The 25,284-nt window shown below is 42.4% G+C and overlaps 2 protein-coding genes across 3 annotated transcripts; one reads left to right on the top strand and one right to left on the bottom strand.

The window, feature by feature from the left end:
- The first annotated feature begins 797 nt into the window (after positions 1 to 797).
- PROZ (protein Z, vitamin K dependent plasma glycoprotein) lies at positions 798 to 11,092 on the top strand. Its single transcript, XM_064407859.1, has 8 exons — positions 798 to 988; positions 2,586 to 2,749; positions 4,126 to 4,150; positions 6,910 to 7,023; positions 8,300 to 8,431; positions 9,617 to 9,702; positions 9,782 to 9,905; positions 10,430 to 11,092. The coding sequence occupies exons 1-8, from the start codon at positions 922 to 924 to the stop codon at positions 10,939 to 10,941; spliced, it is 1,224 nt and encodes a 407-aa protein (XP_064263929.1). The 5' UTR covers positions 798 to 921; the 3' UTR covers positions 10,942 to 11,092.
- A 291-nt stretch (positions 11,093 to 11,383) lies between these two features.
- On the bottom strand, positions 11,384 to 24,448 carry PCID2 (PCI domain containing 2). 2 transcript variants are annotated; one of them, XM_064407857.1, is made up of 14 exons: positions 24,292 to 24,448; positions 22,388 to 22,477; positions 21,742 to 21,815; positions 20,991 to 21,058; positions 20,429 to 20,468; positions 19,896 to 19,950; positions 18,202 to 18,305; positions 17,478 to 17,553; positions 17,217 to 17,358; positions 16,080 to 16,180; positions 13,948 to 14,021; positions 13,660 to 13,785; positions 13,326 to 13,449; positions 11,384 to 12,335 (listed from the first exon to the last, which is right to left on the bottom strand). In XM_064407857.1, the coding sequence occupies exons 1-14, from the start codon at positions 24,325 to 24,327 to the stop codon at positions 12,243 to 12,245; spliced, it is 1,203 nt and encodes a 400-aa protein (XP_064263927.1). In that variant the 5' UTR covers positions 24,328 to 24,448; the 3' UTR covers positions 11,384 to 12,242. The 2 variants fall into 2 exon arrangements, with proteins under 2 accessions (XP_064263927.1, XP_064263928.1); XM_064407858.1 differs by lacking the exon at positions 24,292 to 24,448 and adding an exon at positions 24,201 to 24,219.
- Positions 24,449 to 25,284: the final 836 nt, after the last annotated feature.

Genomic DNA, 25,284 nt, shown 5'->3' on the forward strand with positions numbered 1-25,284 from the left:
GATTTATGATATGAAAAGAGAGAATGGCCTGGGTTCATAACTCAGATTAAGGACAAAACCACTCTTCCTCTCACTGATTGTTGATCTGAGTGTAGAAATGGTTTGCTGCTCTTCCCAGGAGCCCTGCAGCAGCACTGCCATTGCATGCCCATGGGTTTATCCTTCCTCTTGTCAGGGCTGGGAAGCAGGGTCACCCTGCCCACAGGGTGCACAGCTCAGCAGCCCAGGAAGTGTTTCTGTCCTCTCCATACCTACACCTCCTTTCACAGACTCCATCTGGCTGTGCCTCTCTGTGTGACTGGAATCCTGACGTCAGGAAAAGCTTTCCATGCCCTCCTTCACTGCTGGGCATTACAAACCTGAGAGCGAAAAAAAAAAATGCCATATCCATTCGAATGCATCCCTAGGGGGAGAAAATCATGTCTGTGGGCTTGGTTGCTCCAAAAGATGGTGGGATTTGCCCATTCCAGCTAGGCCTTGGTAAATGTTTTGTGGGGAAAATGTACAAAAAGGCCACGTCATGTAATTGGTCCCTGAGGTCATTGCCCAGCCTGTGCTTTGATAGGGCACAAAGAAATGTTGGTGCTGTTCTTTTCCAGGCATGCTGTGTTACTGTAACTGGGTGCTGGACCACCCAAACCTCGGAGCAGCTCCCGGGGCTCTGGCACAGGGCCCCAGTCAGCCAGGGCAGGGGAGAAGGGCACTCTTGCGCTGCTGAGCTGGGCGTCGATTTCTTCCGTTTGGTTTGGGTTTGTCTTTTGGGTTTTTTTCCCCATGTGTTGACATTGCAGCCAGGATCTGCCCACAGAGGTTTTGTTTTCTCATGAGCAGCTGGACTTTAAACTCTGACATCTGTCCTGTGGCATTTCCCACCAGGGCTGCGGGAATGCGGGCAGGCACCGCTAGGCTCAGAGGGTAGCAATGGCAAGGTGCTCTTGGATAATATTCTTCCTTCTCTCTGCCCTTTTCCTTCAGACAGAGCAGGCAGGTATGGCTTTCAATTCTTTCCACTTTTAATTCTGATTTTGCTGCTGCTTTCCTAAAAACACCAGCAATTTTGTATCTTGTATAATGTTTACTTTGTAGCACAGAGGGAAATCAATGAAAACAGCCCGTTCCTTGTTTTCTTTAAATTTCTGCTGTTTATTTCATGCACCTAAGTGAAAACTTCTGTAAACGAATGGGGTGATGTAGTTTTGAAGTACCATAATTTATGCCAGGGTAATATTTTGTCTTTCCCTACAATTTTTAGAGTGTTTCAGTTATTAATGCGAATTTTGTTTTATACTTCTAGTTGCTGCTGAAATAAAAATAAGAGAGTCCTATGGAAGAGGGCAGTATACATGCTTGTTATAGCTTGAAGAAGTTTATATTTCTGTATTAATCCTCCATGGTTTGTCAAAAATAAGGAGGAGCCAGGGAAGGAAGAAAAAGATGGTGTTCTCTTAAGAAAGTCGAAATACCCTGCAGCAGAAGTTCACTGCCAGCTGTGCTGGATGTGGCAGAACCACTGCATGGCAGAAATATGTGCTGGGGGTCAGATAACATTTAAAATGCAGAACAGAGTCATGAAGCTTTTATTTTTTTTATATCATGTTCAAGACAGTTGCTTATGGGATATCCTTCAAAAAGATAACTAAATATCTGTACACAATTTTGGAATAATTTTGCCATTGCTCTCACTTTTTCCAGTTCTATGATATTGATTACTTCAACCAGCAGTGTTGGGTCCCCAAACACTGTATAAAAGAGAAAAAAACCCCTGAATATTCCCTGCCCCAACCTATTTACTTTCCAAGCACAGGAGAACTGACAAACACGTGCTGACACACACAGTCACACATTGCTTCATGTGGAAGAGGAGGCTCCAGGGTGGCACCAGCTGCCCAACTGGCAGGCAGTTTTGGTGGAGGTGTCATTTGCAAAGAGGAGTTTTAACATGTGTTAGCTGGTCTCTCCTCTAAAGAGGAGTCTTTACTCAAATCTGAAAGATTACAGTGTCTTCCACATAAACAGTGGTATAGGATATAACCCTCATAACTATGAGCATTGCTGAGGGGTAGTTTTTATTTGCTTTCCTTAAGAGAGAATTGATTGAAAATTCAGCCATGTCATGGCTTTGCTCCTCAGAAAAAAAAAAAAAAAAAAAAAATTGCCATGAACTAAGACCGAAGAGCATCAGTTTGGATCCACCATCATAATTTCATACCACTAATATCCACGTCCACAAATGCATCTGAAACCCCTTTGCAGTCTCCCAAAATAGCCTTTGCCTTTTATAATAATATTTTCCCCCTTTTCCTGGCTGTGCACCCACACTCTGCTCTGTGTGTCTTGTGCAGTAAAATAATTTGCCAGGAAGGGCTTCAAATTCCCCCTTTGGGAGCAAGTCAGGCATTCCCCAGTAGTGAAAGGTCTCAACTCCTCAGGTGAATTTGGGTTAAGACAGTAGAGCTCTTTGAGTAAGTAAGGTTAATATGGCTGAAACCCCAAATCAACCAAAATTATTTATCTTATAAAGAAGGTAAAATTCTATAAGATTAATCTAAGTACTTATATTAGTGTTTTGTCATACAATGTTCCAGTATTTATATCAGCTCATGATGCAAACAGTGTTATCAAGAGACAGAGACGTGCCAGTTCCATACTTCTGGAGGAGGTCCTTCAAGGCAGCTTGGAAAGAGAATGCCTAGAAGAGAGATGCACACATGAAGAAGCAAGAGAAGTATTTGAAGATGATGAAATGCTTGTAAGTATTTTGTTTCCCTGCATGCACAATAAAAACTGCTGTCACGATCCTTTCCTTGTGAAACACAAGACTGCTTCATTTGTTAGGGTTTCTCTCCATGCGAAATCTTTGCATTTGCCATTTCAGCAGGTAGCAGGCAGGTGTCTTCCATGGTTAAAATGGAAATGAGGAGGTCAGCTCTGATATTGTTCAAGTCCTCTCCAGGAAATTATGTGTCATGCTCCTTATATTAGTAAATCATGTGGCTGTTGTCCCATCCTGATCACACACAGAAATACAGCTTCAGCATCCCTTAGGGACCAGGAGGGGCAAAGGGGTGTTGGTCAGCAGAAGAGCACCTGGAGGGCAGCACAAAGGAATTCCAGTCACCCCAGAGAGTGAATTGGCTTCATCGCAGCCCAACTCAAATGCTTCTATGCAAATGCATGCAGCATGGGAAATAAATGAGAGGAGTTAGAGTTGTGTGGGGCACTGGCACAGGTTGTCCAGAGAAGCTGTGGATGCCCCATCCCTGGAAGTGCTCAAGGCCAGGCCGGATGGGCCTTTGAGAAACCTGGTCTAGTGGAAGATGTCCCTACCCACAGCAGGAGATTAGAACTAGGTGATTTTTAAGGTCCCTTCCAACTCAAACCATTCTATGATTTTATGGCTGGGGACAGAGGGAATCAATACACCAGCAAGTAGTGGGACCTATACAGAGAGGCTCACTTGGTGAATATCTGCAAATTCCTTTGCACCAGGGGCTCTCCAGACATATAGAGATGGATGCTGTGCTCTTTAATGGGAATCTGGATAGATTTTGTTTTGTTTGCAGGGAAAGCAGAGGAAAGAGCTGTAGGGCTGCCCATGGACAGCTGTGGTGCTTTGGGGAAGGGAGGGGTGGGCAGAGGTGTGGCTTTGGGGAAAGCAGCTCCAGGATCAGCTGCAGTACCAGGGAGATGCAGGGCACAGGGCGCAGCAGTGGTGCCCCACAGCTCTGCTCTGTGCTGGCCACTCTGCCTCCAGCAGCACCTGGGATGGGACAGGATGGGGTCACTGCCAGGCTGCTGCACGCCAGAGGGACAATAGCCAGCCAGTTTGTTCAGGGAGCTGCATTGCTGAAGGATCCTGCTCCTCTCTGGCCTCTGAAGTGTTTCTTTTCTTGTACAGCTTCTTAAACAATCAAGTAAGCAGCAGCCAAAGCCCCTCCCTTCTCATGTGTATATTTGCTAGCAGCACATTAGAGTTGTGCAACTTTGTAAACATTAAACCACTGTATATATCCTCTCATAACATGTTTTTTGGTTTAGCAAAATATTTATGACATATTACATTACTTGGGAATTAAATAATTTCCTAATATTCTAATTTCCTTTTTTTGTTTTTTTTTCACACAGAAAATGTTTTGGGATATCTACTATGGTAAGCTGGCCTCTTGGTTTCTCTCCTTCATGGTACTGTCACATAATGAACATTATGATTCAGTCTAATACTAGTTTTCTAAGAGTTTATTCTATGAGAAACAATCAGTCTCTATTTGTCAGGTCTGTAGTAAAGTGGAAAATTCTTGTAAATAAATTTTACAAGAATAAAAGTAAAGGAAAATTCTTGATGTGAAATAATTTTTAAAAAGTAATAGACAAGAAAAACAATTTAAATCTGCAAAAACAATAAAAGTAGAAGATGAGTAAAGGTTATAATAGTAAATAGGCTCCTTCTTTTCCTGAATCTGAAACAGCCTCGGACAGGAGAAAATATGTTTTGCTGATACAATAGAAGCAACACAGTTCTACCAGCAAAATCTCCCAAATACAGAATTAGCACTTAAACCTGGGCAGATAAATAGATATTAAAAGCTACTGAGCTATCTACAAACTCTGCACAGTGGGATTGCATCATTCCCTGTCAGGTGCTAAAGTGAGAAACAAATCTGTAGGAGCTGAGGTCCTGATGTAACTCAATGCCACCTGAACAGGAAACCTGTGACACCAGCTCATGGTAACTGTGACATTCCCTCCTTTTTTTCTGTATGCTTCATCCCAAGTTTTTATCTTGTTTTTGACTTAGCTATTATTAATTTCTAATCTTATGTTTAAAGAGTGGATAAGGAGGTGGCAAAACCAGCAGTCAGTAATAATTTTCTGCGCAAGCCACTAAATCACTGAGTCCTGGGAACCATTGCATAGAAGAATCCCATCAGTGCTATAAAGGTTATGAAGAATGATGCTAAATATCTGGCATTTTATTACTTTTGTGAGGGTGGGATTAATTTCTAATTTGAGTCACTGGATATTTGTACTAAGCATGTCATGCAGGCTTCCTCTCTAGCCTAGGATGAGAGAAGGGAAACCAGCTCAGAATGGTCCCTCCAAACAAGCTTAGCAACAATCAGGACACATTACTGACTTCAGCCTCAGGGATGGATTTCTTGCAGTAATTAAAAGCCATATGTTCTGTCTTCTTCCTAAAGAACAGCAGTGTGTGTTTTCTTCTCTGTGATGTTTTCTCTAACATTTTGGAGAGTGTTGTCTTTGAAAAGTGGCTTTTTCCTCCTCGCTAAACAAACACATTTTTTCATCCTGTCTTCCAATAATCTCATTTTCTAGACCTCTGGTATCCATGTTGCTTTCTGCTGAAAGTCCACAGTGCAGTGGATAAATCTGCATTGTGAATAAAAGAGGAAAGGCTGAGCACCCACCTAACTGCTGGGTCACCCACCAGCTCTGCTCTGCACTGTTTTTCCCCTTCAAGTCAAAACTGATGCAGTGGCAGCTTACTGGATCTCTGCTGTCAGGGCACTTTGCCTGAGGTCACACTTGTCCCTGACTCTCTTTGATCAACAGTATAAACTTCACCATTGCCAATCTCTCTTTAAACATCACTTTCCAAAAGTTTTGTGCAAGCCTTGTAGCAGTCTGCTCACTGAATGACAATGTCATTGGAACATTTCTATTCTATGACGTTCACTGATTCCTCCTAGGTCCCTTATCCTATAATGTGATTAGATTTAAATGGTTTAAATTAATTATTTGAAAAATGTATGTTGGTTTTGACTTCCCACCTTTTTATACTGCTGTGTGCTTACAGTTTAATCATAGCTTGCCAGTAACAGAAATCAGGCCAATTTCTCTATATTTCCTTGAATATCCTCATTCCTCCTTTAATAAAGCTAGGTGCTGGATTTATTTTCTTTCCAGCAAAAATTTCAGAGGCTTGAATCCATCTAACTGCTTCAGGCTGCAGGGGTAACCCCTCCCTAGCTCCAGCTCCTCAATTCTGCCTGCTCAGCTGTGCAGGATAGATTCCCCCAATTCACCCAAAACCCCTCTCTGGAGGCCTACATTGTGCTTGGATATGCTGGTGGCATCTGACTCAAAGGTGCCCACAGCCTAAGCAGATGACGATTGGTGTTTTTTTTCCCAGTAGCTGGCAGAGTTTTCACTTTTCCATCCCCGAAATCAGGTAGGGCAGCTCACTCACTGAATTAACCTCTCTGCCGAGGTGTTAATTTTTAGAAAGGTTGGACAGCATGTCCCAGGTTAGGCTCTCCTGGCTTGCTTACTGGTGGCCTACATGTATAATAAGTAGTTGTTACTTGGATCATGTTTTCAAACTGCTTAGGAGCCATTCCTGTGGGCAGCTTGAAGGGAACCTGGCAGCTCTGCCTGGTGCTTCACTCACCCTCTTGTTTCAATGCTCAGTTCAGCAGAAAGAGCGAGCTTGCTAGTGTCTAAGCTGCTGCATGATAATTGTGCAGATATATAAAAGTTATATTTCCTCATGTTTTGATGTTGCTTGCTGTACACTTGCTCTATAATTTTGATGCCAGCTTTTTCTATCCAGTGCATATCAATCTAACATGGGAGATCTAAAACACCAGTCATATTACATTTGTAAAAAAGCAGGAACTGTAACACAGTCCTTTTCCCTGAATCATAGCATCCATCCTCCAGAAGGAGGCTCTGCCTTGGGGCAGCTCCCAGCCTCTCTGACAGGGGCTGCCACAGCACCTCTGGAAGCAGATTTGAGCTAAAATTACCCCTGAGGAGCAGCTTGGTGACACTTAGCCCACTTCCTTCCAAAGTGCTCTCACATTTCTCTGAACAGCACATATGTCGGGATGGGAGCTGTGTAATTTGGGATCAGTGTTGGTGATGACTCCTCCCTCTCCATCTCTTCAGGGGGCAGGAGGTGCTCCTCAAGCCCCTGCCAGCACAATGGTGTGTGTGAGGACAGCATCCGTGGCTACACCTGCACCTGTGCTGAGGGCTACGAGGGAGAGGACTGTGCTTTTGGTAAGGCATTACCCCCTTCTGAGAAGCCCCATCTCATCTGGTCACTGGGTGTCCCCATGAAACCATACCCAGCTCTCCCATGGTGCCACTTACCATGGTTTTGGGTAAAACCCACAGTTCTGGCAGAGTAGGGGTGATGTGTGCTGCCTGCCTACAAAACATGATGGAATCCTGAGGTTCCACAGCTGTCCCTGTGCCCTGAGCCTCCCTTCTCCAGGGATGCAGCAAAAGAGCTGAAACTGAAGCACCTCATGGGTACACCCCCAAGCCAGCCCTGCCACTGCCCCCTGTGCTGCCTGGCTGCTTGTCCTGCTGTGGTCCAGGTGTGTGGCCTGAGGGACCAAGGCTGCAGAACCAAAGTGGCTTCCCAGGCACTCTGGTGCCTCTGAGGCCACACACCACCACAAGACAGTCCCTCAGGACAGAAGGACTCCAGAAAACAAACTGTTTCCAGTGGAAGTGAAAAGCATAAAGTAAAACAGATGTGTTCTGGCACAGGAAAACCCTGGGCCAGATACTACATTTTTATATCTGCCAGGTTCTACTTTCCAGCCCTGACATCAGTATTTCTGCTGGTTCAGAGGTCCCCTGGGGTGGGAGACGCCCTGGCTGCAGCAAGGCAGGGTCGTTCTCTGTGTAAGGGGTGTGACTGTGACCAGCTTCTGGGGAGCACAGAAGGTGACACAGCTTGGACCAGTGCTGGGAACTAGATCATCTCAGAGCTTTAGGCAGCCATGTTATACAAGATTTTTTGCTACCTATGAACTAGATCAAGCAACAGTTGCTTTGTGCTAGAGATTTAAGTGTTTGCTTAGCTATGGAAAGTCGAGCATGTTTTGAAGTTCATGCTCCCTTTCTTTTTTTCTTATCTTTGGTAGTGATGTGTGCAAAATCAAACAAGTGTGCAAAATGAGAGCTACAGGTTTTTGTCAAAAAAAAAGAAACCTTACCTGCCTTCTTCCTCAAGCAATACTCGTCTTCATAATGTGCAACAGTTCCCCTTGCTGCAGACACTTGGTGTTTTGTTTAAAAACCCATGGCACCCTTTCCCAGAACTCAGAGGTGCAGGGAGAGCACAGTTTGCAATGAGTCTGTGAATGCTGCAGAGACTCAGCTCTCTCCAAGTTCTGTTTAACAAAGGGAAAAAATCCCAGTGGTAAATACTACCAAGCCAGATTCCCAACCCACATCTACACAATGTGAATAAAAAATAAAACATAGAGGACTCAAGCGATGAAAAAATAGTTCATGTTTTTCCTCTACTTGCTCTGTTTAGCTAAAAATGAATGTCACCACCAAGCAAAGGTAGGATGTGACCACTTCTGCTATCCAGGAAGTGATTCCTACCGCTGCTCCTGTGCTGATGGCTACGAGCTTGGGAAGGATAAAAAGCAGTGCATCGCATTAGGTGGGTGTGAGATGGAGGTAAAGGGGGCACCTGCTCAGGGCTGGGGTGGGCAGGCCACCATCCAATAGATGTGATCAGCCTGCCAGCACTATTACTGGGTAGAAAAAGGAATCTAGGGACCACCACCCAAGATGCCAAAGTAATGGTAAAAGAAGGGCTATTTGATCAGAATGTTTAAGTATGAATCAACAGAGAGGACTTGCACCACCCCACACATCACTCACTGGACCAGGCTTTCCACTCCTGTGTTTCACCAAGAGTAATTCTGTTGAACATGTGTTTGCTTGGGAATGAGACTCTATTGATTCCCATCAGGTGACCAATAGTCTAATTAATGAAGGGAAACATTTGCTGCCATGTTGAAACAGTAGCCCTTTTTAGTTCTTCAGCCTCATGTTAGGTATCTCATTCAATTTCATCCCCTTACAAAGTAGGTCTACTAAAACCAGAGAAGTATATTTAGACTTGGTGGGGGAGCCAAATCTGAGTTCAGCTGTAGAGGCACACTTTTGGTGGTGACAGACTGATGTCCACACTCAGGGCACACTTCAGGTGGCCTTTACATCAAACTGGCCTAGCTCAGTCCTGTGGACTAAGCACCAGTCAGCTGTGAGAGCATGTCATGTGCACCTGGAAGGTGTCCTGTGGTTTAGCTTCACCTGAACAGAATCCAATGTGTGTGGCCCAAACCCAAACCAAGAGGGTGTGACAAATGCAGATAACTGGGTGATCCAATGGAAAAGCATGTGCGTTGTTTGAACCAGATGAGAAAGGCACGCGTGTCCCTAGAGTGACAGCTGTAACAAGGAACACCCAGGAGTTATGCTGTTCAGGCTGGGCCACAGCTCTCAGGTATTTGACACAATTTGAATACAGGATACAAAGACAAAAAAGCAAGATGGGCTAATGGTTGGCTGGAGAGAAAGCCTCATTTCATTAGTGAAATGAAGCACAGGGAAACCTGGTCCCTACAAGCCTTACACGGTGACCATGTTCAGCCCATTGCTAAACTATTATCACTACAATTGCCAAATTATTCCAATTTTCACCAGCTGAGACACTGTCATTCTCCTTTCCCTTTGCACAAAAGCAGAACCCCAAAGTCTAGATGGACCAGTAGGTATTAGCTGTCTTGAAATATTACAGCATGAAGTTTTGACTTTTCTTTTTAAATTCATTTGTTAGATGCATGTGCATGTGGCAGACTTCAAGACAGTGATAACCTTATAAGTGAAACCAGGAAGAAAAGTGATGAGCGATTTCCTTGGCAGGTATTCCTAGCAATTCATGAAACCTATCACTTATGCTCACATGGATAGTGCTATCTACTGTCTTTGTGCATTTTCGTAGGTACTGCTGCTAAACCCCGAAGGGAAAGGCTTCTGTGGAGGAGTGTTGCTAAAAAGTAACTTCATGTTGACCACAGCAGAGTGTGCCCTTCTGTACAGCCATTTCCAAGTCAGGGTTGGTGCTGGTAGGTGATCCAACACATTTTTTCTTCCTGCAGCACATTTCAGTATTGACAAGCTAAATTTTAAAACAGCTTACTAAGCTTCTTGCTGCATATAAATATTGTTAAAGGAAACAAATATGATGTTATTTCACTTAAGCACCTCAGTCAAGTATCTGAGCTAGAACTACAGCTACCCCACATTTCCCTTTACAAGGCAAGCAGAAAGTGCCTCCTGGGCACAGTTCAGAACCCAGCACCCAGAGATCAGCTAAACATGGTGGATTTAGTGGTGAATTTTCCTGCTGAAATTCACATTAGTGCTGGATATTCATCCTTACTGCTGAAATCATTCATGCTCCTACCAGCATTAAACAGCTGCCAGTGCGTTATTCCTCGTTTCCCTTTACTGCAGCAGGAGTTTTGAGGAATAGCACCTTTGGCTCCTTCCCTGCACATGTTTCTCAGCACGACCAGGCAGCTTGCATGCAGCTTTCAGGTCTCTGATAAACTATTCCTAAGAGCAGCCAAATGTCATTGCTCCACAGGGCCTAATGCAACAAGTGGAACTGGGAAGATAATGCAAATTAGTGAGAAGCACATCCACATCCGGTACGACGAAGACACTGGTGAGAACAACATTGCATTACTACAACTCCAAGAGCATGTTGAGTGTGACAGCTCCCACCTTCCCGTGTGCACCCCTGAGAGAGACTTTGCAGAACATGTTTTAATTCCAAAACTGGCTGGTACAGTCAGCGGCTGGAGAATGGAGGGTGATGAACTTCAAGGCGAAGAGCTGCAGGTTTCATACCTGCCTGCTGAGGACTGCAAGCAAATACTCAACATCAGCCTCACAAACAGGCAGTTCTGTGGGCACCTCCAGGAGGCCACAGACAAACACCTGGCTGGAGGGAGCTTTTTGGTTACTGACTACAAGGGCACGTGGTTTCTGACTGGTATCCTGGGATCCTGGCCGCTGGAAGACACTGACTGGGAAACACTGCTTTTCACCAACACTGCAAGGTATATGGTATGGGTTAAACAAAAAATAAAGTAAGACACAAACACAACCACCTCTCAAGCACCAAGCCCCTACCAATCGTTGCAAGGAAACATGGATGCAGCCAGTACCCCCATTTGACTCTGCTACTATGTGCAGTAATGGAATTTGCAACAATGGCATGTATTTAACTCCAGTTTTTACAGAAAAGCCTGTTTGTCTTTCCTTCTGCTGACACACAGCACTGTGAATCATAATACAGTAAACCTAGTTATTGAACTAAAAATTGATTTAATTTTAAGTTTCTTAGAACTGTTCATCCATGGTGAATATTTTTCTGTGATTTCACATGTTGCTAGTAGCCTGAGGTTTGATTCAGCAAATTCATGTTCTTCTTTCAGGATCCATACAAGTAAAACTTTAAAAAATGCTTTCCCTCATACATGGAATCTATGTTTTCCTTTATGAATGATGCCCATGTCAGTTAGAAACCCAGCTGTCAAAGACAACAAAAAATACATGTTTTATTTGTTTTAAAAATAATTTTAAAACCCCAAAACTAAAGTTTTTAAATTTAAATTTAAAATTTTGTCTCATCAGTCTGGACAAAGTTATATTGTACCACCCCCAAACAAACAAACCAACCCCCAGGGTAGTAACACTTAAAATACTGGATTCAGTAGTAGTGTTTTCCCCAGAAGCAAAATAAAACAGAGTACGGATAATTTAGCTACATGAATTTTTGTTCATCATAACAAAAATTAAACAAAATATTACCAGAATTAAAAAAAAACCCAAAGCCATCTGTGGGCACCTACCACATATACTCAAACCCGTAAGTATTACTGACACAATAAAGCTTTTGGTGTCAAACACTTCTCTATTTTTTAGAGACAGTTTGAAGAGAGTATTTAATACCAGGAAAATTATTGAGAGTTAAAAAAAAATGGAAACCATGTAAGAAAACATTACTTCCACTCTGAAGAATGGATTAACACAAGCAACAAAGGCTGATACTTCCCTCTGAAGGATAAACACAGATAGTAACATGAAGTACTTTATAAAAGCTTTTAAGTAGTTGGGAAGGAATTTGGAATGCTTTGCTTTATTTCTTTATGAGATACTTTGAATGATCTAGAAAGCCTGTGAAAACTACCATTTAAAAGTCAACATTTCATTTCAATGCACTTTGTAACACTGGCAGCTTTGGCCATTCTGGGAAAGGAGCCACAAACAGTTCCTGGTATTTCAGTCCTGGACACGAACCAGACCATTTACAGTGTTCTTGGATCACTGGGAGCAGTCCCACTGGGCAAGCTGAGTATCTGAAGAGTACTTTCATGGCTAAGATGCAATACTCAACAACACACTGTTGACAGTGGAGGAAATGGGTTCTGCTTGCTGACCACAAGCTTCTGATGCTGATGGGATATGTAGCCTTTAATGTGACCCTGGCAGAAGGAGGAAAAGGCAGAGTTAGTACTTAGAGCTGATAACACAAGCCCTACAACCCAAGCAAACACCTACAAGCTAACCATAGCAAAGCTGTTTATGCTCACTCACCACTGCACCACTGTACTTCAATGTCCATGAGGGTCCAGTTTAGGTAAGTGGGTCACTTACTTGGAGAGCAAGCACAAAGCTGGAGCCACCACCCTGTTTGTGTACTAAGGGTGCTGTCAGACTGAGAGCCTCTTGTCAGGGCCCCCCATGGGTCTGCTTACACTGCCTCAAAGAGACAGAGCTCTACAGAAGTGTTTCTAAGTTCACTCTTGCTCACTTTAAAATGAGGATTTTAATCAATTAGTATTCCATACCTAATAAAATAAATGACATTGTACTTCCTTTTCAGACATAGTGTTGTAACAGGGAAAGAAATCTCCCAGTGACCTAGACCACATCAAATAATGTTTCAGAAACAGAGTAGTGGTTAATCTTCTTGCTGACACTATAGTGATGCTTCACAACCTCTGATGTAATACAAATATTTAGATTTCAAGCTTTTATCCATTCATAATGAGATTCATTTAGAGTAAAAGACAAAATGTGGAACAGAACCAAAGAAATCTAGCTCTATTTTTTTCTAATTTGAGAAGACCAAGAGTCTCCTACTTCAAATGCAGAACAAATCTTTTTGGTGCCACCTCAAAGTTCCTATTTTTAAATCAAAAGTTTCTGCATATATAGAAATGTCAGTATTGAATTTGTAACGTGAAATTCAACTTCAATTTTAACTGATTCCTGTAAAAAAAAAGCAGGACCTAGAGGAAGTCCTCAGGGCAAATGAAAACATTTCACTTTGAGCAGAAGTCTCTCAAAAAAACCCTAAGAAAACCTGGGAGATTACTGATGAGTTTTTTGTCATAAACTGTTATTGTCTATCTAGTATTTTTCACTGTCAGAAGCGTGGAAGCACAAGACAACAAGTGGTCAGCACTTACCAAATATATGAGGTTAGCTAAAATACACTGGACTTCATCAATATCAACATCATCTACTTGCATGAACTTCAGGGCAATCAGAAAAGCATCTAGAGATAGCTGATGAGTTTTGAGTAGTAAATATCTGAAAGAAACAACAGCAAAAACGTGTTATTGTGAAATAATCACTTTAGAATTCTGTTTCTTAGAAAAATTGCCTTTCTACAATAAATTCACTTCAACAGAAAGTCAGCTCTCTCAGAGAAAACTAAGGAGCATAAACAATTCTACCCCACTCCCAGGTGAAACCATATTAAATCTGCTTTTGCAAAAATGTAGTTTTTGTTATACTTACACTTTCTTGAAGAGATTCCTATATGTGATGATTTTCAGCTTCTCAAGGATAAGAAAGATTCCACATCGAATAAAGAAGGTCTCATGCTTTGTCAGAGCATCATTCAGAAGGAGAAGATTTCCTTCACTGCAAGGATAAAGAAATGAAAAAGTAAGAAGGCCTCACACCAGTAAGAAAAGAAAGTATGACTTGATAGGAATATACTTCCCCTGCCTTCCTCAATCACCCCAAAGAAACACTTTTAACTTAATACTTTTTGAACACAAAGCAGAAAAGCAAGCATCATACCTCACAGACTTTGTTACTTCAGCAAACTGCATAAGGTCATACTTTTTTAAGAGCTGAACTGTTGGCATATGGCCCTGAAAAATAAATGGTGTCCAAGTTTTCCAGGGTAAAGTTAAATGCATTTTAAATAGAATCTAGTAAGCTATAAAAAAAATTGTTAAGAGAAAAAGAAGAATGTTTAACCATTATTTTTTTTTGCTACAGAATAAGAAGTGAATAAAAGTATTTGCAAGACAACCCCCTCGTCCCTCTCAAACACCTTGTAGCACAACTCACAATAACTACTGATTTATCATGATTTAGGGACAAGTAATACTTATTGTTAGGGAACATCTATCAAACTTGTAGAATCAAGATCTTGTGACATGAGGCCTTGGCAGATTCAAATTTTATGTCATAGCTGTATCATCTAATCTACAAACAGAATAACTGCAGGACTCCCAAACATTTCCAAAGGAGTATGAGCAGTGCTTCAGCCTTGTCAAGTTGTCAAGTGTTATCTCAGTCTCAGTCTGTAACAGATTTTTTTCTTCTCTATGTCTCCAAGCGGAAATAAAAATGTTCTCTCAAAAACAAACACCACCACCATGCCCCCTCCCCCCCGGGAGAGAAAGGTTAACTTTAAGGAAACAAAATTAATTCTTATTGTTACATCAGGTAAGACTGAACCATCTACAGAATAAAAAAGAAACTTTGCCTTTTATCCCCCGTGCAGCAAAGATCAGAATGCACATTGACTTGGTCAGACTTTAAATTTAGTTACATCATGCTATGCTGTTGCTAACTCCTTTCCTGGATGAAGGATTAGCTGAGAGCAGAACTGGGCTGCAGGTTTACTGAGAGCTGTTAGGAACAAAAAAACCAACACACAAGCTATTTTAGTAGTTAGAAGTTAGTGTTAATATTTGGGCTCTGATTTAAAAAAAGCAACTGTAAATGCAATGACCTTTGTCTAGCTTCTTTAATGTCTCTTGTACACTAAAACTGCTTCAGAAAAGCCACAGTAATTCTAGGCACTAACAGACCAACCAGCTTAAGGCACCCAGTCAGGACTGGGACAAAGCTTTTAGGAAGACTGTTAATAAGTTTTCCTTTTTCAACCCTACCACTCACTGATCTGAAAACAGCTGCTAAGAAAGTCAACAATTAAAACAAGGAAAACAGAAGCCAATTATCATACCCACTATATTTCCCCTTCACCCACTTGACACAGCAAGGAATTGAAAAGAAGCACTGAAAGGAAAAAGCAGGGAGGTCATAAACAGGTCAGGGGGAAGGTGGAAAATGGCAACTCAATAGAGGCAGGTGATAACATTCTACATGGGTAACTTGAGGAACAGGGCCAGAACAGGAAACTCTAAAATCTAGTTCCTGTCCCCTAAGTCACAATTAATTAATACTCAGCATAATCCACTAATTCAGGGATATACAAATGTTAGCACAGCACATGGGAAAGAACAAGAAACACATGTGCTTAATTCTTTTAATAGAAATATGAAATTATCAAATAGTAACAAGTTTTCACTGATTTTTCAGACCCAAAATGCTCTGCTTCATGACCCTTCTGACATGCTTTGAATGTGAAAATGTACAAGGTACAAATAAAAAAGCCAAAGGCAGGCTGTAGCTGTGGCAAACCCCTCTCAACAGTCCTCAGCCATCTGCTTGCACACCCTTCTTTCTTCCACCAGGTGAAAGAGGCAGACAAAATTCTGCTTCTAGTGAATCCACACCCTCCCTGGCTTTTGTGTGCAGTTGATCAGCAGAGAGGCACTCTGCTACAAGACAGAAGTCACACTGTTGAGTGCTTCTCCAAAGAATTCAAATACACCTTCATTAAAGTAGTAAGATCAGGAGGGGTGGGAGAAAGGAGGGCCGGGTTGGTTTAGTTTGGAGATGGGTTTTTTTTGTTTGGCTGTGTTATTTCCCCTCCTATCTCCTTTCCCATGTGGCTATAAATGACAACTCAACACTTTTTGCCCTCACATAACAAGGTGTGCATACACTGGCTTTTACGGGGTAAAATAGCCTCTGAATTCCACTAAGGGAAAACCAAGAAAATACTGAGCATCAGTTTTACAGTCTGCATGTGTACCCCCTTCCCCTTATTAAGGAAAGTAGTATCTACTCACCAACAACATTTTTACTGGCAGCAGGTAGATCAAAATCATTCTTTTGTTTTTCTGGCTTGATCGGTGACAGTGCTCAAAGGCAAATGACAGATACTCTTCAGCTGCAAGAACAAGGGACATGAATCAACCACAAAAACAGATTAAAGCTGTAACCCAAATTCTGTGCTCAATGTCCATCTCCCTTGAACATATAACATTTGAAATTGTATTTAAAAAATCATGCCATTCAAAATACATAAAGAAAAATTGGAGATTCACACAAAATACAAAGTATTACTAGAAAGATAAGTTGTCCTTCAGAAAGTCAAAGAAAACTCGTCAAGATATTCATGTCAGACATTACAGTTACAAGTAATATTGGATTTTTCAGCTCATTTCAGTAATATTATTGTGCTCCTATTACAGAAGCAGAGAATCTCAAGAAGTGCTGGTCACTCTATACACTCTATTTCCTAAATTGAGATTAGGTTCTTCAAGAGATGAAAGCTGAATGCAATGCCCACATCTCCTGAGCTGCAAAAATGTGCCAGTGAGACCACACAGTATAACAGCATGAAAATCTCTCAGCAGCTTCCACTGATAGAGAGAAAATGATAAGCCTGAAAGGCAGCACACACTGTTTGGAGTAACAGAGCCAGCTCCAGAACAGATGTTGGTCAAGGGCTTCAGTTAGTGATGAAGCTGTACCCCTTATCTCTAGAAGCATTTCTATTAGAAATTTAGGAAAATCAGTTTGTACATCTTCCAAAATCAATGGATCAAGAAACTACAGTTTGCTACACTACAGTTTGCTGAAGATTTCCTAAGTGGCACACAACAACTTGAAGAGTTGAAGGCTCCTCTGCAAAACTTTTACAGACCTACTCTTTTGGATGCTCACACATTTTGTAATGCACACACATAATGCATAAGACTGTAGGGAACTTCACTGACACAAATATTTTAAAGCTGGGTATACACTACAATTAGAAGTGTCATGTAACCTCATCTCTGTTTCGAGTCAGCCTGTGGGCCTTGGACCTTTCAGCATGACTTTTTCTTGGATCAGTGCAATTCTGAGTCACACACACACAGAACTTCAGCAAGTTTTCATGCCAAGCAGCAAGACTATAAACATGTCTTACTGGCACACAGTACCTTGCTTAAAGTCGCTGTCAAACATGGCCTTGCGTCCAACATAGTATTTGTATGTAACTCTCTGTGCCATACTGTACTCCTCCTTCAGATTTGAGCTGTCAATTGCTCTAATTAAGGGCTTACAGAGATGGAGCTTGTTGATCTGTTAAAAAAACCCCAACAATTTAATCAGAGTGTAGATAGATGATATCATATAAAACCAGGGTGGGTTTAACTTCGAATATGAAATACAAAACACAGCTTACCAGACTTGAACCCTACCTTAAAATAAATTTTAAACAGCTGATTCACAAGAAACAACATGCCCCACTTTTTTGAGTCTTCGATGCCTGCTCGACTGTCATAAGGAAAAAGAAAAAAACTGCTAGTACTGAACATTGTAAGAAAATAATGACTTTATCCTCACAGTAAATTCATTCCACAGGGATTCACTCCATAGCATTTTTAGGGTAAACATAGGTGTAGCTATGACATATATTTTCTCAGCATAATGAAAAGATGTCATGCAGGATATTATTCATCTGCATCAGGGTACTCACTCCAGTCTGCAGACAACATACAGAAGCACAGAAGTGGCTTATAATACCTGAGATGAAAGAAAGACCCGAAAAAAAGCATTTTTTCCACTTCAGAAGTGTTAGAATTGCTAACACTGGAAACCAGAACCACCTCTTTTCCATCTAATTAATTCTAATAGAGCAAACTTCACAACTAACAGGGCACAGAAGCATTTATCATCTTTCCTGAGAAACAGGGACATCAGTCCCTCCCAACAACACCTGCTAGGAATGCTAAACCTCAAGTGAGGGTTCTCCCTCTGCGGTTAACAGTCAAGAGATTAAGACAATAAATGAGAAGAGACAAGCCTCAGAATTGTTCATTCTAAGACCCATATTTGGTCTAAGTATGTGGGAAAACTGAAGCAAAGTTCATTAAGTTCTCAGTAATTTACTAGTGCAAGTCCAGCAGAGGGTCTTTCACTTACGTGTCACTGGCACAGACTCGAAAGCAGCCCATCAGCAGCTCTGCTGCTTTTTCCAACATGTCACCCACTTTGCTCTTCCCTTTCTTCACAAGCTGTTGATCTGCCTAGCAAGAAACAATATGCAATTCTACACCGTGGTTCACTGGGTTGCAAAGTTTAGTCTTTTAATTTAGGATTTTATAAAGTGTTATAGCAAGAGATCTGTCATGGCTGCTATCTCCCAAATCTAGAAGGCAGTCAAGCTCCCAGAACAAAAGAAAACACTCGGAGAGGCTCCTGGACACGTACCAACCCCAATGTAGAGAAGGACAGTCCTTGGAAAATAGCACTGACCACTATTACCTTTAGTATCACTCAGCTTAATGCAGCTCTCAGAAACCTAAATTCAAGTTTAATGCCTCAATTGGAGCATTAACACTTCAACTCAAATGTACAAAGACCAAGAGCCTAGAAAAAAATTATGGAGTTTGAGTTTTAGAATTTATAATTCAATTTCTCTCCACAGCACAAAGATTAGATGTTATTTCTAAACCATATTCAACAGTTTCCAGCAGTAACACACACTGCTGGGACCTGAGACTTCCACAAGAAAGATAAAACATATGTTACAGCAGCAAGAGAAAAATAATAATTCAGTTGTCAACATATGGGAAAGATCTACACATTGACTAATGCAGAACTTCAACAGAAAAAATATAGCAAGTATATATTTATTACATGCTTTCTAAAAGTTTTATCATAGTGTTTGCATTCTCACTAGCCAAAACATAAATAAAAGAAATGGAAATGCATTCTGCAGCAGAGGTCTTCCCTGAAACCGAATCCTCTGAATAATACACTAAGGTCAGAAGATAGAGTTCAAACACTTCCAGCATGACTGATTCAACACTACCCTTTCTCATGCATTCGAACTGAGACTTGCTGCAGAGCAGTCACACACACAAAAGGTACTCACTCTGCAAGCATTCCCATTCCACATGTGGTTTTGTGGGTAAGTGAGCATGAGAGTGATGAGGGGATGAACACTGAAAATACTGGATATTGTCAAACCCTAACCTCACTTGAACTCCAGCTTCAACTCTTCAGTGAAGTGGCTACAAACAAAATCACAACTCTGCCACCTACCTTGGCCTGAAAGTTCTCAATAGATCCCTACACAAGCTACTTCAATTCACCAGCCTGAGAAAAATAATGTAAATTTGGGGATTATTAGCATGTCAGCAGTTGTATGGGCTCACCAAGGGCTCCAAAGAGCCTCAGAAGTGGTTCACACATCTGGAAAAGGGGAGCAGAAAGTTCCCTCTTCAGATCTGGTGAATGGTTAGATCAGCTTGGTTGTCTGTGATACCTCCAATTTCCACCAAATCCCAGGGATAACATGGAAATAGTGACTTACACCACATGCTACTCAATAAAGAAAATATTTATCCCTTCCTAAGTCCTAAGCAACTGCTGGGAGCTGCATTCATGTCCTCAGAACTCCTCTAGTTCCATCTGCCAAGAGGAGGTGGACAGATCGAGCAACCTCATCCTTCAATAAGAGTGGATGAATTTAGCATGTCAACAAAATCCTTAACCATGAGTTAAAGAGAACTGAGCAAAAATAGACTGTGTAATAAACTCTGTAAAAATATTTCTATTGTGGAAATACCAAACAGATAAAAGTAATGAGGCTGTTAATCAGATCTACTTACATTATTAGCAAAAATTCGAAGATCAAGGGCTACAGAATACATAATAGGTAAGGCCCTGGAAAAGAAAATCGTAATATACTTAGTAGGTGCAAATCAAGCAATAAGTGAGACATGGGAAACAAGCAATTTTTTTGTTAGTTGGTCATACAGCTAGAAAATTATGTATTAATCTTTAAATGAAGAAGGACGCACTTCTTAAAGGGACAGTTCTTCAAGATCTCAGTATTTCAGAAATCCTATACTACAATAATTATTTCTAAAGTCTTTTTTAGTGTGGCTTTAATAAAATTCCACTTCTCTTTGAACAAATCCTTCATGTATTTGCATATGGACCATTCTATGTAATTAAGCTCAGATGTTTAGTTTTCACACTTTGTGTATGAAAACTCAACCAGGCAACAATGCCAATTAGGCTTGATTTTAGTATCACTGGGGATAAATAGAAGTATAGCTATAATTTTAGTTTGACTCCAATAGTATTATACTAGGAAAAGATGAGTATATTTTCTAGTCGTTTTCTACCATGTACTCACCAATTTTCTTCTTTATGAGCCTGAAATGCTCGCAGGAAAGATGTATGGTATTTAGGAAAATTTAAAATGCCATGAAATGAAGCACAGATTTCAGAAACAGCTGTTCAGTGGTACCACATATGAATTCATGAAAGACTAGAAATCAAAATACCATCAAGAAGTTGAGGAGCTGAGTTACAGTATGGAAGAAAGTGAGCACAGCCATGCACCCCTTTGAGTGGCAGCAGCAGTAAGAAACACTGGCCAGAGATAAGATAGAAGCTTCTTTATCATTATCTTCCCCACCAGCCACACACAAACTGCAAGGTATTATAATGATTTGAGACTCTCCTATATTCTGGGAGAAATTAATATTCTATTTTAGAGCCAAGTAAAACATTCTTTCTTAGCTCTATAGAAAGCTGGAGGAAGAATGCATCTGGATTTCCTTGTTTAGAAACCTAAACAGCTGAAGTGTATTGGGAAGCAGACCACGTTCTATTAGATTTTTAAAAACCATGAAGAAAACTTATTCTACAAGAAGTTAATCTGAAAACAATATGCAAGATTTATGGAAAAGGATATTGCACAATAACTGTTTGGCATTTGTATGCTTCGACAAAGTCATGGTTTGCAACAGCATAAGTACACCTGTCAAAGAAAAGGTGAATAAGTGCATCAGAAAATATCCATAAATGAAATATTTATTTTTATGCCCTACCAAGCATGAAGGTTTACAGTTTATTTAAGGCACAAAGCAGTATGACTAGAAGCATTCCTAAAAAATTGGCACAAGTATTTTAATAGAGCACTAAGCTTGATAATTGTAGAAAACAGATGCTAGAGATTAATAGGTATTTGTTTTATATAAGCTAGTGCTTATTGAAACTGTCAGCAAGATTAAATTTTAAAAATGCAAGATTGTTGAAAGATACTAGATGCAGAAAATTATTTAGTAAAAGCATCGCAGAATTACTTAGATACTAAGCTCTCTTAAGAATACTTTTATGACTAAAATTCCCTTTAAAAATATTTATTTCCCTTGCTTATTTCACTCTAAATTCTTGTGCAGCTAGTAGGCAGAGAGGAAGCACTGACACCAAAGCTGTGCCAATGGCCATACACAGATGACAGCCAGGTACACAGAGCAAACTTCACGTGGAGAGGAGAAAGAAAGTCTTTATTTCCTGCAATTCTAGCATTATTTATAAGAGTAACAAACACCAAGTTTTCATGTGTAAGCCCTTTGAAACAGGAAAGTAAACTTAAGGATATCCTTTCCCATCCCTGCTGCACACCTCACAACTGACTTTACATTCCGGGCCCACCTTTACCTTAAGTGGGCTGCAAACATTTCATCATATGGTGATTCCAAAACTTGTTGGCACTTCTCCTCTGGAGATGGAAGCTAAGTGTAGAATAAATCAATAAAACATTAAAGGAACATCCAATGCACCAGAAACAGAACATCATATGCATATTTTGTCATGGCAGTTCTCACAGATTTGCTAGGGTTGGAAGGGACCTCTAGTATGCATCTACCAGAACTTTAAATCACATTAACAATCATATCCAAAATAATGAATTACTAGTGTGCACTCTGTCTCCAGAACCTGAACAGAGCCAGCCTTAAATAAAAGCATCCAAAACACACAAACACCAAGCCCTCACTGCCCACTGCTTTTTTGTTTATAGTGCCTTCCATAGTGCTATGCTAATAACTAATGCAGACCTGGTCAGAAAGGACATTCAAAACTGTATCTATCCAGAAAACAATTCAAAACGGAACACAAAGAGCCAACCAGAAAACAAAAATTATATCTAGTATCCTTGTAAAAAGAAAAGGGAAACAAACCCACATGGGGATACTACCTCAGCCTGTGAAACAGATTTCTGAGGTTTCTCTCCAGTGGAAAGGAACCCACACATAGAGCTGGGAAAACCAAAAGCAAAACAAAAGGTCAAAAAACACAACCTCACCTGTAGCCTTGGGTTTGCAACATGTGGATGTTTAAATGATACTAATTCTGCACAAAATGTACCATCTCTGGTCTCAATGGCTTCTTGTACCTACCAAAGTAAACAGTCACATTACAGAATAAAATCCAGCAACAGGAACACAACATATTTCCACAACTACAGAAGCCACCACCTAGTTACCACTACATATTAAATATACATACATATATATGTACATATTCATACATATTAATATCAAATCAAATGTGAGTTTTTAAAGGCTTAAAATGGAATAAGTACTTTTGTATTTCCAATACACCTGTTGTTCAAAAAGGTCTCAGGGAGAAGGAAGAGAGAACATCATTGTGGTTTTTTCCTTATTTGTAGGATGCAAGCAGATGTATGTACATGGGTTTAGCACTGTTGAACAGCAGTTGGGAGCCAGATTTGGGTAAGCTTTTTAAAATTCCAGTTGGACTTATAGGCACCAAACATGGATGCAAAGATGCAATCTTTGAGAAATGCTTTAAATGAAGACAGGAAGATTTAACATGCAAATATCATTCCAAAGGCAAGGCCTGATATTAGGCTGATATTCTATCTGTATCAAATGCTTTTGAAACCTGCTAAGACCGCATATGTTATATTCTGTGGAAGAATGGTTTAATCCTGCTTCCTGCTAAAGATAACTCCTTGTAAAAACAGTCTGCTTGGACAGGTTATTGTGACATCAAGGTGGAAATTTATTCAGTTATGGAGGTAGTTTTAGGCATTACTTCTTAAGGGTTTCCTTCCCATTGCTTGTGCTTTGCCATATTTTTGTGTCCCAATATGAAAAAAAAAATCTTTTTGATGTATGGAAAGCTCATACCAAATGGGAAAAAATGCTGTAGACTAAAATAGCAACAAAAAAGGGAAAATCAACTGTTTAGACTCTTTCAGAAATTTGTGGTAGCTTTTATTTCAGGAAAAAGAAGATGCAAGTTTATGTCTGCGAGATATTTTTTCATCTTGAATGTTCAACGGAGTGTCAACCTCACAAAACGTGGGCTTTTCAGAGCAGACCGCTGTCCTGGGAGGTCTCAGGTGCTCCATTTTTGGAGACTAAATTACTTTCTTTTTGTGCCTTAACTAATGCCAGACGAAGTAAGATGGTAACAGTGAGGAGAATACCACGGTCCAGCAAGAACCACGCAGAGTGCAGACACAAGAAGCTGGTCAGTGACAGCTCCAGGAGGCTGGAATCCCTGCAGCTCTGCTCCTGCCTCTCCATCCTCTGTGTCACAACTTGTGTCCGCATTTGTGTGCGCCTCCGAGCCCTCTGCTCCCAAAAACCTGAGCTGCACCCGCTCCTGGACACACATACACACACAGAGAGACACAGACACACACATATACACACACAGACACACACACACATATATACACACACAGAGACACACACACACACAGAGACACACACACAGAACAGACACACACACAGAGACACAGACACACAGAGACACAGACACACAGAGACACAGACACACACATATATATACACACAGAGACACAAACACACAGACACACACATATATACACACACACATATATACACACACACAGAGACATACACACATATATATACACACACAGAGATATACAGACACACACACACACACACACACAGACACAGAGCCCTCCGTGGCGGTGCTCACACACAAACTACCTCAGAAACCCCCCCACTTTTCAGGCATCCCAGCTGACACCCTGGCACGCTGTGTGCCCCACGCACGCTGCGGGGATCTATTATTCCCCCACCGCACCACTCCTCCTCCGCTGATTTATTTCTCACCGCGGCACCACATCTGCAGCAAGCCAGAGCACACCCGCACACTCAAACAGGGCCCACGGCTCATTAAAGAGGAGGTGAAAGCGTCGCTTACTTGCTGCAGGTACTGGTTGATGGTGATGTGCGCCATCGAGGAGGGCGCGCGCCGGAGCGGCCGCGCGAGCCCCGGAACTGCCGGAACTGCGCGCGCGCTTCCGGATCCCGGCGCGGCCGAGGGCGGCGGGAGCGGCCCCGCGCGTCACGTGACAGCCCCCCCCGCGCCCGACGCCCCGCCCACCGCGCGCCCGGGGCGTGGCTTCACTCGGGCAGCCAATGGGAGTGAGCGGTGGGCGGGGCAGAGGGCGCGCGTCAGCGGTAAACCTCGTGCGCCGCGGCGCGCCGCGCGCTCAGGGCGGCGGGGCCGTGTGGGCGGTGTCGCTGTCAGCCGCGCTGCCCCTCGTGCCCTCGGCTGGGACGGGAGGCGGGCAGCGCCCTCCGTGCGGGGGGACACTCCGGGCACCTCCCCGGGAGAGCTGTGGAGGCTCTCTCCTCGCTAGCTCCATCGCCCACGGGGAGCGCTGGCGAGGGGTCGCGTGAACTTGGGTGGAAAAAGTTGAATTGAGCATTAAACTCCCGAACTTCAGGTTGACTCCTAAAGGCGCTGGCGCCAGGGAGATGTGTGAGACGAGGACACGCTCCATGTTGGTGCAGGCTGGGCTCGGTTGGGTTTGGCAGGTGCCGGTGAGCGGGGCGCGGGCGGCCTCGGGCTGGCGGCTGCTCCTCCTTGGCTTTCGCTCCTCCACCCTTGGGCGGGTGCCGGCAAGCAGAGCCAGGCCAAGCGGGGGGCACCGAGGGCGGCAGGCTGCCCCGGCCCGGGAGCCATCTTGGGAGCGGGGCTGGCTCTCCCGAGCGCCGCGGGCCGCCCGCACTCGGGATCGGCCCCGAACCCGGACCGCGCCGAGCCGGGAGCCCGGCGGGCGGGGACAGGCGGGCGGCTGTCGGTGCCTCCCCCGGCGGCACTTGGCAGCCGCCCGCGGGCAGTGGGGGAGGGCGGCTGGGTGGCGGCGGAGGAGGAGGAGGAGGAGGGGAGCGGAGGCGGGGACCAGCC

The sequence above is a fragment of the Passer domesticus genome, chromosome 2, assembly GCF_036417665.1.
Source record: "Passer domesticus isolate bPasDom1 chromosome 2, bPasDom1.hap1, whole genome shotgun sequence".
Taxonomy (NCBI): domain Eukaryota; kingdom Metazoa; phylum Chordata; class Aves; order Passeriformes; family Passeridae; genus Passer; species Passer domesticus.